This window comes from Caloenas nicobarica, chromosome 2 (genome assembly GCF_036013445.1).
Source record: "Caloenas nicobarica isolate bCalNic1 chromosome 2, bCalNic1.hap1, whole genome shotgun sequence".
NCBI lineage: Eukaryota > Metazoa > Chordata > Aves > Columbiformes > Columbidae > Caloenas > Caloenas nicobarica.
This window is the reverse complement of record NC_088246.1, coordinates 44657076-44673895: the sequence shown is the minus strand read 5'-3', so window position 1 is coordinate 44673895 and position 16820 is coordinate 44657076. Positions and strand designations below refer to the sequence as shown.

The following is a 16820-nucleotide window of genomic DNA, read 5'->3' as shown; positions in this document are numbered from 1 at the left end:
AGCTTAAAATGTCAGTCTCTGAAATGTGCATCTGACTTTTAGGTTATATGGATATGTACCATACTATACTAACCTTAAATTTCTAGTGATACATCTGAAGTGCACGTACAAGCCTGTTGGGCTGCAGCCTTTACTTGGAGAACAAATGTTATTTGCAGCAGGACACCTGCAGCTGCAGAACTGTTGCCTATCGAGCACCTCAGGGCTTTATGCTTTTCTGTGCCATGCAGACACACAGAAAACCACTGACAGGAGTTGGCCTAACCCTGCATGTGGGAAATGTGGAGAGTTGAAGGGTTTTTTCTCTTATGCCATAAGGGATATTCACAAATAGCTGATAAAAATGCTAATTCTTCTTCCTCAGCTGTTTAAAAATCACATTCTAGCACATAAGTATGGTGATCGGGGTTTGTGAAGTTCAGTTGCAATACTAAGCCCAAAAACAAAGACTCAAGAGCTGAAGATGCAAGACACTCAAGTCTTTTCTGAGCTCTTTGCCACTGTACTTGGTATATTTCATTTGCTAGCTCGTCATCCTGTATTTATTTCATTTAATACACAGGGCTAGAGTCATGAACAAAAGCTGTTGAGATGCCCGTGTGGGAACACCAGAGCCAAGAACAGGAAGAAAGCCGTGCTTCCGACTGGCCGACTTCAGTGGAGCTCCTCAAATTGTGCAGTAGCAATTAACCTCACCACCCTTCAAGTGAAACTGAGTCTGGCTCCTTCAGTGGTTTGGGCTCTTACACTGCTTTCCCATTCTTCTGTTTCCTTCTCCCTCACCCTGTGAGAAGAAAAGCAAAAAAACCAAACCTCACAACTGTATTTATGAGCATGTGAAAAGGAGAATATTCATTAGGGACCAGTCAGATCAGTGGAGCTCTGCTGCTGATTCTGTGAGGGATTTAGGCTTCAGCATTGCACTGTAATGCAGCACAAAGCAAGGGCCAAAGAGCCACCAGGGCACCACTTTACGAAAACAGCGATGCGGCCCTGGCCTGTATCTCCCTTATTCCAGTGGAGGACATTTACTGAACTGCTTCAAGGAGCTCCAGTCACACTTTTTTGTAAATTATTTCAACATAAGTGACATTGAGTGGTAACTGTCTCGTACAGCTATAGTGTAGACACTTATCTCCCCTAATGAGGTGGCTTTCCCAACTTAATTGGTACAGCTTTTTGGCCACTATGGTGGGTATCTTTGGAGAAAATGTAATGAGGGAGAAAACTAGGTCACTCATCACTAATCTGCTTCCACCCATCTCCCACGCTCTGGCTGGCTGTTTGGGGATGTTACCATAGCGCAGGATCTAACTCCAAGGGCTGCTTCTCTGCCACCATGTCCTGCCTTTAGCTCTGGTTCTGCCACTGCAGCAGAGGCCATGGCAGCAGGTAAGACAGACATCTTTTTGGAAAACTCTGTCAGGTGCAGCGCATAAGCAGAAGAAAATGAATAGAGGTACATCTGGAATGAGATTTCCATTACATCACAGCCAGTTAATTACAGTTACCTGCATTAAACAGGCTTGTTATTTATAACTGTTTTGATTTGCATTCCCTCTTTAAAGGAAGGATACTGTACTTGAAAGACTGTTCTGATGAAAAAAGAACACCCGTTTGTGTGAACAGTGGCATTTGTATGTTTTAACATAATGCTTGAAGTATTTTTAAACTACCAGGTTCTGTGCTGTTGCGCAGTTTTCATTCCTTCTCTGTCACATAATCTTATAGTTCCTGTAGCTTTGCTGTTGTTTTGCTTTTCACACACCTCCTTATATTAATAAATAAATAAAGTGGCCTAAGTAAGCTAGATTTTGAATTATATGTATTTCCTGGAGAAGGCCTGAACAGGAAAAACAAGTCTTACAGACAGCAATACCTAGAAAAAGGTTGCCATATATTTTCTCTTTGAAGGCTTGTGTTGTGTTTCTGTGACTTCTTGAAAAGCAGTCTGTCAAGACAGTTGTCTTCAATGCTAATATCTGTGTTCATAATCTAGCAATGCTGCATTAAGACATTAGTCAGGATTTAAAAGACAACAACTACCAAACAGCTTTAGATGCTACTGAACACATTAAAAGGAGAACTGACAATTGCTTCTATCTGTGTTAAGTCCTGTCTCCCTCAGAACAGACCACAGCCTAGTCACTTTGTGGCTTTGGAGTTATTCAGCCAGGTTTGAGATATTATCAAGGAACAAAACAAAAAGGGAACTTCCTTCAGAAGAAAGATGCCAGCCTTGTAATGTAATCTTATTTGTAATGTACTAAGGTAAAAAAATATATAATAAAGGCACAGGGGACTCACAAGTCATAACAGTCAATGTTACTGACTACCCCTACCTGCTCAGTCCTGCACTCTGGGATGCTGCCAGCAGAGCTACTTTAGACTCATCCCAACCCCAGGCAGGAGCTAGAGCACACCCATGGCAATACCTTAAGTATTTTAGTGGAAACTCCCATGCCCTGGGAATTACGGGACTTGCCCTACTCATTTGCCTCTCAAGCCAATTCCTGCAGCTGAACATCATTTATGGCACAGACAAGTCTGTCCCACCTGCCTGGGGACCTCACGATGTTCTCCCAGCTTGTGTTGTCTTACCAGGAGAGGTCATGCATGTGGCCTGCTTGTATGCGTTCAGCACTGAGGATGACCCAACTGCGTTTATCTGGGCCGTACTACTCCATCTGTTTAGTTAACGGTGGCCTTTGAGAGAGTTAAAAATAGCACCTACCTGTCACTGTAGCACACATCCTTCCACCTCACTGCGCGGCTCTGAAAGAGAGACAGTGTCTGAACAACCTGCTCCCTTCCCTACACATGTATAAAGCTAAGGTTAAAAAAGCAAACAGCCATCCTTTCTATCAGTACATTGTATTTGCCTGAATTCAAATAAGTGAAGTATATCTGAACTTGACTACAAAGGACCATAATAGTCCTGTGGATAATACATTAATAATATAAAAGTGAATGTAACACACCTTCGCTTACATACGATGGGCTGGATCTACTCCTATGCTGCCACCAAAAGCTGCATCTTCTTCTAAAAGCTGATCTGGACAAAGGTACGGCAGTATATTGGTAGAGACTCACTAATAACGAGGAACACAAGCACCGAAAGCTTTGGCTTAAAAAAACCCCTTCGGATGTCGTAGTCTCATGTGACAAGAGGAAAGTAAATAACCTTGTGAACTGTTCTTAATAAGCAGCCCTCACAAAACCTGAGAACAGCCCCAGGCCTGAGCGACCCCTTCCCCTCGCACCGCCCGGGGCCGCCGCTCCCGCCCGCCGCCGGGGGGAGCGATGCCGCCCGCGGCGGGAAGCGCCTTTGTCCTGCCGGGGCCAGGCGGGCCCTCGCCTTCCCCTTCCCCTTCCCCTTCTCCTTCCCCGCCCCTCCCGCCGCCGCCCTTTTGCTTTCGCTTTGCCCCCAGCCGGCAGCCGGCGCGGCCATGGAGAACGGCGCCGTCTACAACGAGACCACCGAGCCTCAGGCCAAGCCGCCCCGCCGGCCCTTGGGCTGCACCCTGCGGCACCTGCGCGGGTGGCGGCTGCCGACCAAAGCGTCCCAGGCGGTGAGTCCGCACGTCTCCTCCCCGCAGCGCGGCCGGCCGGGAGCGGGGAGGAGCGGGGCCAGGCCGGTTGCTGACTGATTGACTGGCCGACCTGGGCGGGGGGTGAGGACGGGCCGAAAAGTCTCACCGACGTGGCCCCGTCCGGGTGCGCGGGGCTGCGACCGGCCGGGGGCGGCGGGGGGTGAGCAGGCGGCGCCGCGCTGGGCCCGCTCCCGCCGTGTCACCGAGTGTCGCCCGAGTGCTTTACAGGTGTCCCTCCTTGCCAAGGGTGCAGCTTCGGTACAGAAACCAGCGTGTAATTGCGACCTCCGGCTTTAGGGCAACCCCCTGCCGCTTGAACTCTGTTAAAGCGCGGGCTTGGGGAGGTGGCCGGAATGATGTCTGCCGGTCGGGACAGGGCTCCTTGCAGCGGAAGGCCTGCCTCGATCCAGGGCAGGTCGTGCTCTGGCTCTGAGGCAGCACAGACCTGTGACTCAGCTGGAAAGGTGGCACGGTGTCTTAATAACAGCGTCGACTGTTGAAGTTGATTTTTATGGTGGGGAAGTAACAGGCTTGTTCCTTTTCCGTGTTCCAGCTGCAAGAGTAGGTGCTGACACCTGATGGTTGTGCGACCAAGGCTCGGTGCTGCAGCTGGCGTGGCTCAGCTAAGCCCCTGTGGTTTAGAGTCAGAGGGAAACGTCGCAGAAACCTAGTATTTTCTACTGAGAGCCACGCTGGGTGAAAACGGGAGGTGGAAACCTTTGGTTGAAAGTCAGGGTAGGGCAGAAGAACTGAGAAGGGCTTGCATCTGGGCCCCCCCTCCTGCCGGCCCCGCAGCCCCTTTGTGAGCCTGTCCTGCCGCACCGGCCGTGCTAAAATCGGGGCGCTCATTTCCCCTGCGAGTCGTGGTAGAAAGTTGCATCAGAAACATGCAGCGTTGGTGGTGACCTATTGTGTAAGGCATCGCAGTGCATCACTTGGGCATGTTCCACCAGGAGATGAGGCTTACATTCTGCTCGCTTTTTGCTACATGTAGCCTTATACCTGAACGCATTCAGCCCTTGGGCGTGTGACTCCGACTCCAGTTTATTCTGTGCTCGGCGATGGGCTCTTCCAAAACGTTCCAGTGCGGCTGCTGGTAAGGACGCGAGGAGCATCGTTCTTCAGTACTGGCGGGGAGGTAGTGAAACCGACAGTGGGAACCCTACTTTTCCCCGCCAACAAAGTGGCTTTTTAGTCAGATGTCTCATGCTCAAGGGAATTGTAGGTGATTTCCAGTCCTTTCTCGTTACTTCGCCGTTGCAGAAAAGAGGACATTGAGTTTTTAAACTTCATCTCGTACACAGTCAGAACCCTCAACCAGAAACATACGATTCTTGAGTGCTGGTAAAGGTTACAGTAATGCTGCCAAAAATTATGTTTTCTAAGAGTATTAAAAAAAATCACACCCAAGAATGCTTTAAATAAATAAATATAATAGAACATAAACTTTTACTTCATCTACTGGAGATTAATAAAGTAAGATCTGCTTGCTGTTGATCCCAGACAAGTAGATCATTTATATAAGTAGGTTCACTGACTAAAAGAAACTATTACATATGCAAATTTACTGGTGTACCACTCTTAAACTGTTTATCTGAACAGAGGCATTACTTTAAAAGCTTTCTAGGTAGCGAAAAGGAGAATTATTATTCTCCTAAATGGGATGGATAGCTGCTTGATATTCTCCTAAAGAATTAGAATTTTATGGCCTGTGCCTGTCCTTCAATGAGAGGAAAAAGAAAATGGAGTTATAGTCATTCACCCTCCTAATTTCCAACAGCTTTTCACTCCCTTTTTGTATCCCTTTATCAAAATGCACAGATCTTTGAGTTCTTGGTCAGAACACTTTGAACAAGCCCCAGAAATTCCTGAGGGTGGTAGCCTCAGTATCTGCAGTAGGAAAAATGTTCCTGGTTTGGGAAAATGTTGGGTTTTGGAAATGCCAGTGATGGCGATGGTCATTAACATCTACTAGCCTTGTATTATGATAGTGGTTGTTATTGGGATTATGCACCGATAATCACTCATGTGGTCTGCTAAACAGGGTATTGCACTCAGAAAATCAGCTGCCCTCGTTATAGAAGTGATCAAGTGTTTTACAAAATACTGTGAAATCACCTGCAGAAAACTGGTTTCTAGACCTTAGAACTCCTTTTCTCCTGAATAATAATGGCATACATTGTAATCTTAGCCTGTTTTTTCAAGTTTTGTGGGCAAATGAAATAAGGAAAATGTAGCTGCCAAAAGGATGCTGGGAGGCATGCTTATTGCATGGGTTTTGAGATTGTTGTGTTGTGTTTTGGTTTTAGTAGCTGGAATGTTTTTGTTAGTCCACAACTGGTTCAAATTCTGCACAGTTAAATCACACAGTGCATATGGTGCCAAGATTGAGGTAGAAACATATTCTCATCTAAAGCAGAAATACTTGTCATCAACTATTGTTTGACTTTACCCAAAATGCCCTAACTGGAAAGGAAAATTGTAATTCAGTCTTAAACATCTGCTCTTTTCCTGAATTGTTCACTTCCTATAGTAGCCTTGATTGTGGAGACTTAGAGAATTAATATATGCAACCATATGAATTAGAAGATTTTGTACTGGAAATACGACTGCTGAGGATTTTCACAGGCCTGTTGGGAAGTTCATTGATCTGCTTTATTTTCGTAGCATTCTTTTGTAGCATTCACTTATTAAATCTACTTTAGAAACTTGACATTTGTGTAGAAACTTCTAACGGTAATGTCAGTATCGATGAATAACTTATTGCTGGTAAGGCACAGATGAAGACGTGTAATTTCTGGTGTACCTACAGACAGATAGGACTAATCATTTAAAAAAAAAAAAAAAAAAAGATAAAAACTGCATCTCCAATGATGCTTTTCCCTTTACAGCACACAGGAAAGCAAGCAGCGCGTGCATACGGCAAGGTGCAGGAAGGGGCCTGGAAGGTTTAGCTTTCAAGAAGCTGAGGAACTACTGAGGTGCCCCTCTCTGCTCGTTATTGACAGCTCAAACAAAAGCAGTAGTGATATCAGTGATAACCTGGGCATCGGCTGCTGGGGATTCTCCATGAGACCAGTGTGGAGAAGGCAGGTATAAAAACAAACCAGAGGGAGCTTCGGCAGCTTCATGTGAGCCTGTAGAGGTCTGTGCTCATCCCAGGATTAATGCTGACAAAGGTGGATCTCTGGCAGAACAGTTCTTGGGGAAGGGAATGAAAAAATGTGGAATCCCTTGGCTTGCTTAAAGTGGCTCATGTATTTATACTGTATGTAATAGCGAGATGTTATGAAAATGCAGATGAATAATAGAGACAATAATGTGGCTAATACTCGAAAAAACTCCTTGCTATGTTACATAGCTATAACTATATAAACTTTTATGGTATTTAAATAGTATTTAAAATTCTTCTTTTGTTTTTGATAGTACAATGAGAGTAATCCCTTTTGTTTCTCTTCGTGATAGCAGGAATCAAGAAACCCAAGCAGAACTCTCTGGCAGCTTATAAATGTGCTGTTGATACACGGCTTTAATCAAAATTCGTCAAGCCAAAGCTTTGTTAATGATGTAATCTATTTTGCTATTCAGCTTATTAATAAAAAATTGAATATTGACTTGGACAAGTGTCACGTAGGACTCTACTTGGTAAATCTCATTTATGTGGCACTGAACCCTTTATAGCTACTCTTTGAGTGGGATTTCTTTCTACTTCTTTGTACACTCAGTGGAGAGGGTTTTTTCCGTTATGTAGATCATATTATGGTTACCTGGGCTTATAACTTCCTTAAAGGGCAGGTTTATTTCCTTTCTGTTCTGTTTCATCCCAGGTGAAAGTGATGGCATTCAGTTTTCAGTGCTGATAAAAAGAGCTAGAACTATACGTGAAAGTGTATTTTGCACTTTAGCTGACCTTGTGAAAAACGTGAAACTGAAAGTCATTGGACGCAGCTGTAAGCACATATTTTGAAATGCAAAAAAATACATAAAAATTGGAAATTCAGAGTTCAAAATACTCCTTGCACAGCTGTTGTAGTCACTGTTTTAGGTGCAAGGGCTGCCGAGAAGTTTGCCTTGCCAACCTCTGCAGGAGGGAAGGGAAGTATGCGGAGGCCTGACAGTTCTGTTACAGTTCCCCAGCTCGGGTTCTTTCCCTTTCTTGAGATCCTGTTTACTTTATACAAGGGCAGTGTTTTCAAAACATGATGCTTCGAAATGCCCTTCTGAGGTCTGGCTTAGCAGGGGTAGTTTACAGTTCCCATGTGCTAAATTGCTGTTCTTACTTTTACTGTCAGGTTATTTTCCAAGAACAATTCTGAATTTTAGAATTTTTTTTTCGTAAAGAAAACCTGTCAACCTCATTATTGCCCATATACTCTGATTAAATATAGGATCATCATCCTTATATCAGTCTCAATTTTATGACCGAGTCTGATTCCTACTAATGGTTTGTTTTAATTTGGTGAAGTCTGTCCTTACAAGGATCTATAATCCTGTGTCAACTTTATGGGATGAAGGAAACTAGCAAGAAGTGGCCAAAATGAGAGAACATTTAAATAAAGCAATATTCTTGTGCAATGAAGTAGTAGAAAATCTAGCAGCAGATGTATGGTGACTGTACAGGTATTTTTTCTTTCCTCAAAACATACTGTGGCAGGAAGGTGAACATAAGCTTCTGTGTGGATTAAACACTGTCCAACATAGCTTAAACATAGTGTAAAGTTTTGGTTCCTACAAGTAGAGCTGAGCTGCCGTTACTGGGTCATGAGCACGTGAGCTGTGAGCTACGTGTACTTTCTCTGAAGTTTACCAAGGGAGGTTAACATCAGCTGTAAACTTCAGGGAGGGAGCCGACTCTGTCAATTCCATCCAGTTTCCCCCTCCACCCTGAATCCAAATGCATTTAAAATCAAGGGCAATTATAAGTAGTAAGCAATAGCGTTTTTGCTCATTCTGCGCAGGGTGTATGTTCACCATGCTGCGGCCCTGTCTGCTTGCAACTGGCAATTGCACAAAACCACAAATCGGGAATCTTGACGGTCTATTCAAAAAGCCTGTATTTGGCAGTATGTACTCAGCTTTCATGAGTGTAGTTTATTGACCAACTTTAACAGCAAGTGTAAACCGTGTCACTATATAATTATTTTTGCCTGTAAAAAAATAGTGCAGAATTTTACCAGGTTCATTGTAGGTTAAGGATTTTTCCTTACAGCTGTGTTTATTAATGTCCATATCAGAGATGTCTATTTGCTGAAGATATTAGAGACTTGATCCAACTCAAGCATGTTATTTGTTTGCAGATTCTCTCTCTTCTGGCTGTTATTTTTGAAGAAATTGTGGAGGATTGTATCAAGTGTGGCGGACTTTATTTCTTTGAATTCATAAGCTGCAGTGCCTTTCTTTTGAGCCTACTCATCCTGTGTGTGTATTGCACTGATGTATATGAAACATTTGGAGAAGATAAAGTACAGAGAGTGGTAAGGATTTTTTTAGTTTTGTTTGTGTGTTGTTGGTTTTATTTCTTTTAAGCAAAACCATTTCTTTTAAGTGCTTAAAGACTACTGTAAAGTAAAAAGGCTACACAGAATGAATCTCCTTTCCTATTTAAAGGGTAGATTAAAGTAGCCTATAGTTAAAAAATGAGGCAACTTTCACAGAAGCACAGAATGGGTTTGGAAGGGACCTCTGGAGATCATCTAGTCCAACCCACCTGCTGAAGCAGGTTCACCCAGAGCACACGGGAATGCGTCCAGTCAGGTTTTGAATGTCTCCAGAGAAGTCCCTTTTATATTGACAACTTTTCCAAAATTGTCATGTGGGTTACCTGCAGGATTTTGGGACTTGTGTGGAAGTCTTTCACACAGATTAATACCACTGCCTAGTCATTGCATATATATGTACATACACGGAACCCAGTTCACTGTCAGCATGATACTTGTCATTTGCCTGTTTACTCTATCTATTTTCCTACTGGGTGTATCTTACCTCATTTTTGGTAATAATCATACTTGTAACAGTTCATGCTTTTATATTTCAGAAGATGAAGCAGTGGCACAAAGTTGCTCTCTAAAGTCAGTAAGAATATTATAGTGTCTTAGGAGCGTCCTCCCTATTTGTCTTCAGAGCAAACAGCAGATTTTTTTTACATGAGGTACAGATAAGGGAGTGTAGTAAGAGATACGAATGAGCACATTTTGTTCCAGTTTCTGGTTTCCTAAATGTTTTACATAGGGAATAATACTAGTATGGTTGACCTAAGCTTGAATTTGATTGTGAAAGAAGTGAGATGAAATGAATGAAATAATTAAAGAAGACAAAAACAGGGGAGTATGTAATGCAGACTCTTAAATAGTTGATAATACTGAATGTTGTTTGGAATATAGCTGTAAAATATAATTTCTGAAGCTCCCATTAGCATCAAAGTTTCAAAGCATAAATTCACTGGCAGATTAACTCAGCTGCTATTATGATGCTTGTTCTTTTTCAGGTAGTGTAATCTGCAATTCTATAACATTATTTATTTTTACATTTGCAGAATTTTTGGGCCGTGTCAGCCATAGGTGTCTTTTTTCTGATAGCATCAATAGTGTTTGTTGTGACCAACTCCGGGTCTGGTGTTGAAAAAGCTGCATGTGTAAGTCTCAAAACTGCATAATTTACTTTGTATTTATCTTGGGTGTTAATTTCTCTGCCCTCTAAACCTCACTCCATTTGCAGGGAAGAAACTGAGCAGAGAATAGAATTCAGTGTGTTGCGGTGTTTCCGGAGGAATTAGCTATTTATGACCTTCCAGAAAATTCCTGTAGGAAATCGAAAGAGCAGGCATTCCTCAGGATTACTGGAAAGCTCTATGTGCACTTACTTGTGGCTCCCCAGCATTTTTGGCTTGCTTTTGCGTTCCTCAGACTTCCCTGCCTTGGCTCCGTATTCTTCCCTGTCATCTGCCACTGTTTTGACATTGCCATCTCTCACAGCTTCCCCAGTTCTCCGACACCCTCTCTCTGAAATGCCTGCTTTTTTCCTCAATTGTCCTTTCATAATGCCACCCCCTCACAAAGTCAGCAAGAAACCACGTCTTTTGCCAGACATTATAAAGCATATGTGGAGAATGCTGACTCGCAAAGGCTGCAGTAAGAGCAGCATTTTCCTCAGTGGCAGAAATAGAAGAGCAACAGGACTTGCATCTCCCAGGGGACTCTGAAGAGGCTCAGGGCAAGGCACTGAAGAGGCTTTGGGATGCTGTGGATTTTGTAATTCCTCACTCGTTTGGCACTTCTGTTGAATAACCTTGCAATTGGGAATATGTGAGTTTAAAAGATGAAATTTTGATTTTATTCTTGAATGAGGAAAAAATTAGTTAGAAAAGAAAGCAAAATTATTCTGTTCCACAGACAGCACAAGCTACTACAGAGACACACTTTTGTATAGTCGTCTTCAGTGATGCTGATAGATTCATACCTAATGGTTTGAGCATAAAGTCTTTCAGATTTTTTTTTTTCTGCAGCTGAAAAAAAACCCCTATTTTGATTTAAGACTTAGTAGTGTCAAATTGCTTTGGGGTAAGCCAGTTCTGTAAAATTTAGGTAAAAGTTAGAATAATGCATGTGTGTGGTTCCTTGTTTGAAAGAAGCTGCTAAACCCAACCTTCTCCTTATACTATCTTGCCATGACTAATAATGAAATGTCATTAACAAAATGTCATTTCACCCTCCCTTGCTGACTCAGTAAGGACTTGCTTGGGCTCTGCAGATCTTCCCTCCCTTCACCTTCCATGTGTTACTCTTCTTCACTTAGTCCCGTGAATCAGCAGTCACCTCTTGGATAAATACCCTGCTATACCACCAATGCCATGCTTCTTTAAGAACTAAGTTTTGCAATAAAATGAATATAGTTTTACTCTTAAGGGCTGTTCAGAACATATTGTATGGTTCAAGGTTGATTAAGAGAATGAGAACTGTAAAAACTTTTGCATTAAATGTGCTAAAACTTTTGCATTAAATGTGCTAGAATTATGATTCCTGATCTGTTTCTAATTTAAATGGAATCACCAATTTAAGGACTGTAATCTTAATATATAAGCGTTCTTAACGTATGTAAGTAGTCCATCAAATCTCTCCAAACAATGTTAGAATACTGTTAATGTTTGTACATTTTAAAATCATGTATTCTTTTCACTTTCACAGGCATTTGGATTTCTTGCAAGTTTTGCATTTTTAGCTGAAGTTATTACAGAGTATTTTCACAGTTGGAAACAAAACATCAGTGGACACACTGAAAATCCTGGCAACACTCAGAGTGCTACAGAAAATCAGCCACTGAATAAACAAAGCTAACTTTCTGGAGTTTGTTGGTTTTTTTTTTTTTTTTTAATGGAGCAAACTAAAATGAACTCTTCAGCGCGCCGTAGGTAATAACTTCTGTCTCTCATTCTAATCAATTTTGTATCACAAATTTTTATAGATCCTTAGATCAAGTAATGGCACCTTGAGCATCATGTTCTAAGGTAACTGGTCCTGCTTAATAACTGGTCTTGCCACCTGTCCAAGTGACATCCACTACAAAACTCATGTCTAAATAGAATAATTTAAGGACAAGAGGATGCTGATTTGATTTTTGACAGAGGTGACTAATAAAGGTTAATGTGTGATGCATAAATTTTGAGTTATACCCTAAAGATATTTTCTGTATAAATGGACCAGATACTTCTGTTACAAGTTATAAATTAGCACAGCAGAATTCATTCGTGTACTTACTGGTCAAACTGTGAATGTAAAAGGGATGCCTAACTGAGGCCTTACAGAAATGCTTGTCCTTACATAGGGGGTTTTGGGTTGGTTTTACTGTTCATATGTCTCAGATCTGTCTCTGGAGATAAGTTCAATGGGATAGCGAGTGTAAGGGTTTTATGGGGAGCGTAACGGTATATTAAGAAGAGAGTTTCGCACCCCATGATTGTCAAAGTTTGGACTTGTATGCCAGAATCTTATTTCAGATTGTTTCAAAAGCTATAAAGGTCACGAGAAGAAACTTGAAAAGCCAGCCATGAGAGGAAGAAGATTAAGAATAAATATTTTCACAAAGTCATCTCAAAAGTAGCAATTGAACATCAATGGGCAAAATGTTACAGCGTGTTGGTACTATCCTGGTGAATATTCCTCTCAAGGTTAATACCGTATGGAGCTTGCTTATGCATAGTTAACGGTAATTTTTGCCAGAATGGTTATGGACCCCACCGTTTTCTGTTTTTTTATAAATATGGCACTAGTGTGAGATGTCTTGCTACTGACTAGTTCAGTTGGTAAACAGGTAAATAAGTACTTGTGCCCTTGATTTGTCTTAAAAGCAACCAGCTGTAGGACTGCAAGAAACGCTACTGATGCAACGCACATCAGACAAGCGACAGACGTATCAGGCCAGATGTTGATGGCTGTAAAAGAAATGGAGCCATGAAAAAGCATTTTTCAGATGTCTGAGGTAGAAGCAAGACTGCTAGACCTCGCTTAAGGGGAAAGCCTTTAAAAGCAGAGCAAATTGCTGTAAGCCAGGAGATGTTCTAAAATACCAAAGCAAATGAGAAAAAAGCTGATTATGCAAAAACAATTCTTGTTTGAGTGCTCATGACATTTTCCGTGTCTTCCAGGCATTAATTCCATTTCATCAATACCCTAGTCTGACAAATTTATAGTCCTGTAACCTGTTGTGGCAGCGTTGAGACTAAGCCCTCCAGAAATTGGCTGAGCAAGCTGTATTTGGAAACAGATGAGGAAGCTGTTGTAAGACAAAGGACTGTAAAAGAAGGTCAAAGTTCTTTATTTCCAGTGCTGCCACTTTCTGATGAATGTGAGTTTGTGATGTTCTCTCTCTAAGCTCTGAGACTTAAACCTAACACTACAGTTTGCTTGGAAGATATAAAATTTTGACAGGTGATGTGAAGCGTCAGGTTTAAGCTGTATCTTGGTTTCAGAGCCATGCATAAAAGCCGTAATTTCCTTCATCAAATTTCCTGCTTTGTGAAGAAGAAATGCTCTTTGGACTGGCTTTTTTTTTCTTGTATTTATTAGTGTCCATTTGCAATAAAACCTGATCTTAGTCTACATGTACAGAGCTTGCTGTAGCTGTCTCTGAAAACTGGGTAGATTAGAGATGTTTTGTTTACAAGCAGTGTTACTGGTGATATGAAACTTGGCATCTCCCTGCTGTGATTTGCAATGTCTTACTTTGGGGATTGTGCCCATATCTATGATTAACATTCTAAGGGTGGGGTTTTTTGGTTGTTTTTTTGTTGCCCAGGATTCTACTGAATTTGTTTTCACATCAGAATGTCTGTAGTCTCTAAATCTTAATCTGTAATTAAAAGCTGTAAATATAGTGTAGGAGTAACAATGTGCTGCTGGTATTTATTAAGCAATGCAGCACCATGGTGGCGCTTTTCTCTTGAGATGATTTTTCGTGTAATATTTTTCAGTTCGAAAATGCATGAAGAGAGTTCTGGGGTTTGGTTGCTTTTTCTATAGACTTTTCCCCACCTAAGTGCTTTGTTACTGGTGTCCATTCCTGAATTGGACATACTGTTACTGAAAAGAATCTCTCTCCCTTGACTTCCCTATCTATGATATCTACTGCTGATACTTCGCAGAGAAACTGAAATACAGAGCAAGTTATTTTTATGAAAAGGTGCCACAAGGAGTTGGTGTCAGAAGAAGTGACAGACTGGGATCTCCTGACTCCTGTGATCTGACCATTAGGTCTTTTTAAACAAATACTGCTCAGCTTTGCAGAATGGTTTGATGTATTCTCCTATTACATACATGCTGGCATCCCTGGCGTGTCTTGGAGTATTAGAGTGAGGGGGGTTTGGTGTGTTTTTAGTTTTCATTTTAGCTGTTCCAAGTTTATACCCATTCTCTCACCAACTGACCGATCCATGTATAGATTTTGAGGACCAGATTCCATCTCTGACTGAAAGGGATGCAGGCGTTGCCATCAGCTACAGAAAACAACACACGGTAGACTTTGGGAAAACTGGTGAGTTGTTTTCCCGTATGGAGCTTACTAATAGGAAGAGTCCTGCTGTCCTTCCTAATAGGAAGAGTCCTTTACAATACATATTGCTCCGCTCCTCATACTGTTTAGCTGGCATTAATCTGTCACATAGTAGCTTAATACTACAAGCAAGTCACACATTGGTTATAAGTTTAAGGCAGCTGCTAGATCGTTGCTTCCAAACCAGTTGTTGGCCAACAAAGCAGTTTCTGCATGGTGGTACTATTAATCCAAGGCTTGCAAGTATGAGATGTTCTGTTTTAAGAGAGCCGAGAGGCAGGTTTGCTAGTGTGTTATGCTGTTCTCTGCTGCTGCAAGGTAATTTCCTTAACTGCTTTAGCAGCTGCCTTAGATAAAGGGGCAGGTGTGAGGCCCTCCCAGGCGAGGTGGGGGAGCGACTTCCTCGCTGCAGCGGCTGGGCAGGCTGGTCTCCTGCAGTCTCGACGTGCCCCCTTTGATGCTTCTGGTGTCTGTCTTTTAATTAGGCTGATCCCAGAGAATGGCGTTGGAGCTGGATTAAATGTCTGGTTTTGCAGGAGCTCCGCGCCTGTGGCTGGATGTCTCTTACCCCTCCCGTGCTCTGTCAGCAAAGCGGTCTGCTTGTTTCCCAGCCTGCTTGTGATGAAATCAGCCTGCTTTATTTAAACCAGCTATTTGAATTGCTTACATTAAGGTGGCTGATTTTGACTAAAGTGGATTAGGGATTGTTCAGGAGAGCGGTGGGAGCTCTGGCAGAAGTGCTGTTACAAGAAACTGTCTTAAATTTCTTCTTCTGTTTGCAAAGTAAGCATCTCTGTACAATCTTAACTGCTAGTAAGACCTGTGGACAGAAGCAACTGGCCCAGTTTGTCTCTCTGAGGATTGTCTTCTCCCTTCTGCACCATGGTGGTTGGCAGTGGTGTTGTGAGCCTGCTCAGACACATTCTAAGCTTTGTATTCTCCAGCTGAGCCTGTCCAAAAATATTTAAAGGCTCTGCACCCACTTTCAGGCTTTTTTTATGGTGCCTTGAGAATCAGTGGAGAGGATTCCCCAGGACATGTGAGGACTTGTTAAGTGGCTGGACGGTGAGTTTCTGCTCTGAAAATCTGCACAGGCATTGTGTAGATGGTGAATGTTGATTTTTGCGTTTGGTGTTTAGCCCATATTAAAATCACAATGCTACCAAGTGCCCTTTGGGTCCTAAGTACATGAAGGAATTGTGCCTTAGTGCTTGCACTCTGTGCTTAAAAATAGCAGGGAAGGGCTGTGGTCTGTTACGGTTCTACCTTTGCACCCTCCAACTTGAAAAAGCAGTGAGCCATCTCACACAGTTCTCAGAGCTCTGCACGAGATGTTTTTGCATAATGGCCATCATGGTGAGCCTCGTTCAAATTTGTGCAATAAAAATACCAAGCTTTCTACACTGAAGGGAAATACTTTGTGAAATTTTTGAAAGGTCATATAAAATTGTAAAGAATCAGAATGCTGGTAGTGCCTTTAAGGAGGAGACTCATCTTTGGTTTAGTCTACTTCTGTAAACCTAGGCAGTTCTGTGGATATTAAATGTTGTGCTATTCAGAACTATCTATCACTTCTAATGCCTTTGAGACTTTAAGTGGCTTTTAATGGTTATTAAATCAGGATGATAATACAGTAATTTTATAAATATAAAATAAAAAATTTATACAGTTGTGTTGCCAGCGTTGCCTTGAATTTCCATTTAAATAATTTTGAAATGCTTAAATATTTTTCCATTCTAAACCTGTGGTCTTTTTTAATGTATTATGCTTTTTTGTCTTAAGAGCTTTCTAAAATATTTTGTAATCATTTTTAAAATAAAATACTAGTAAATAACTTGAGTGTTTCTCATTTCTGCTGCTTTGACTTGGTGTTGCTATGTAGTTCTCCCAGAGCAAACAGTAGGAAATAACATCATTCTTTGTTCCTGGTTTGGAGGAAAGAGCTTCCATTGTGTTTGCCTGTTACTGGGGAAGTGGGAACTGTTTGCCTGTTACTGGGAACTTGCAAAGCTGGATATTGTCACTGCAGGTTTCCAGGAGCAAAGGTCCCATAAGGTCAGTATTGCCTCATACCACAGAGTCCAACCAAACTAGTTTCCACTAATAGCTTGTACAGCCACCATGGTCTATAGGTTACTGTGACCAGCATAATTCAAGTGCTGCTTTCCTATTGCCTTGATTAGTTGG

At 42.0% G+C, this 16820-nt stretch overlaps 1 protein-coding gene and 1 long non-coding RNA gene across 2 annotated transcripts; one reads left to right on the top strand and one right to left on the bottom strand.

The window, feature by feature from the left end:
* Positions 1-403: 403 nt before the first annotated feature.
* Positions 404-3306, bottom strand: LOC135984872 (uncharacterized). The gene is made up of 3 exons (XR_010605722.1): positions 2982-3306; positions 2735-2775; positions 404-784 (listed from the first exon to the last, which is right to left on the bottom strand). It is a non-coding gene; the product is annotated as an uncharacterized LOC135984872 (long non-coding RNA).
* On the top strand, positions 3306-16374 carry CMTM6 (CKLF like MARVEL transmembrane domain containing 6). Its single transcript, XM_065627588.1, has 4 exons — positions 3306-3572; positions 8891-9067; positions 10126-10224; positions 11774-16374. Exons 1-4 carry the CDS (start codon positions 3450-3452, stop codon positions 11921-11923), a joined length of 549 nt encoding a protein of 182 aa, XP_065483660.1. The 5' UTR covers positions 3306-3449; the 3' UTR covers positions 11924-16374.
* The last annotated feature ends 446 nt before the right edge of the window (positions 16375-16820 follow it).

What these genes read in the sequence shown, in the direction of transcription:
- CMTM6 (XM_065627588.1), top strand. Translation starts at nt 3,450, where the DNA reads ATGGAGAACGGCGCCGTCTACAACGAGACCACCGAGCCTCAGGCCAAG. An exon ending in CGACCAAAGCGTCCCAGGCG is followed by an intron (nt 3,573 to 8,890) that starts GTGAGTCCGCAC and finishes ATTTGTTTGCAG; the next exon opens with ATTCTCTCTCTTCTGGCTGT. An exon ending in GTGTTGAAAAAGCTGCATGT is followed by an intron (nt 10,225 to 11,773) that starts GTAAGTCTCAAA and finishes TCACTTTCACAG; the next exon opens with GCATTTGGATTTCTTGCAAG.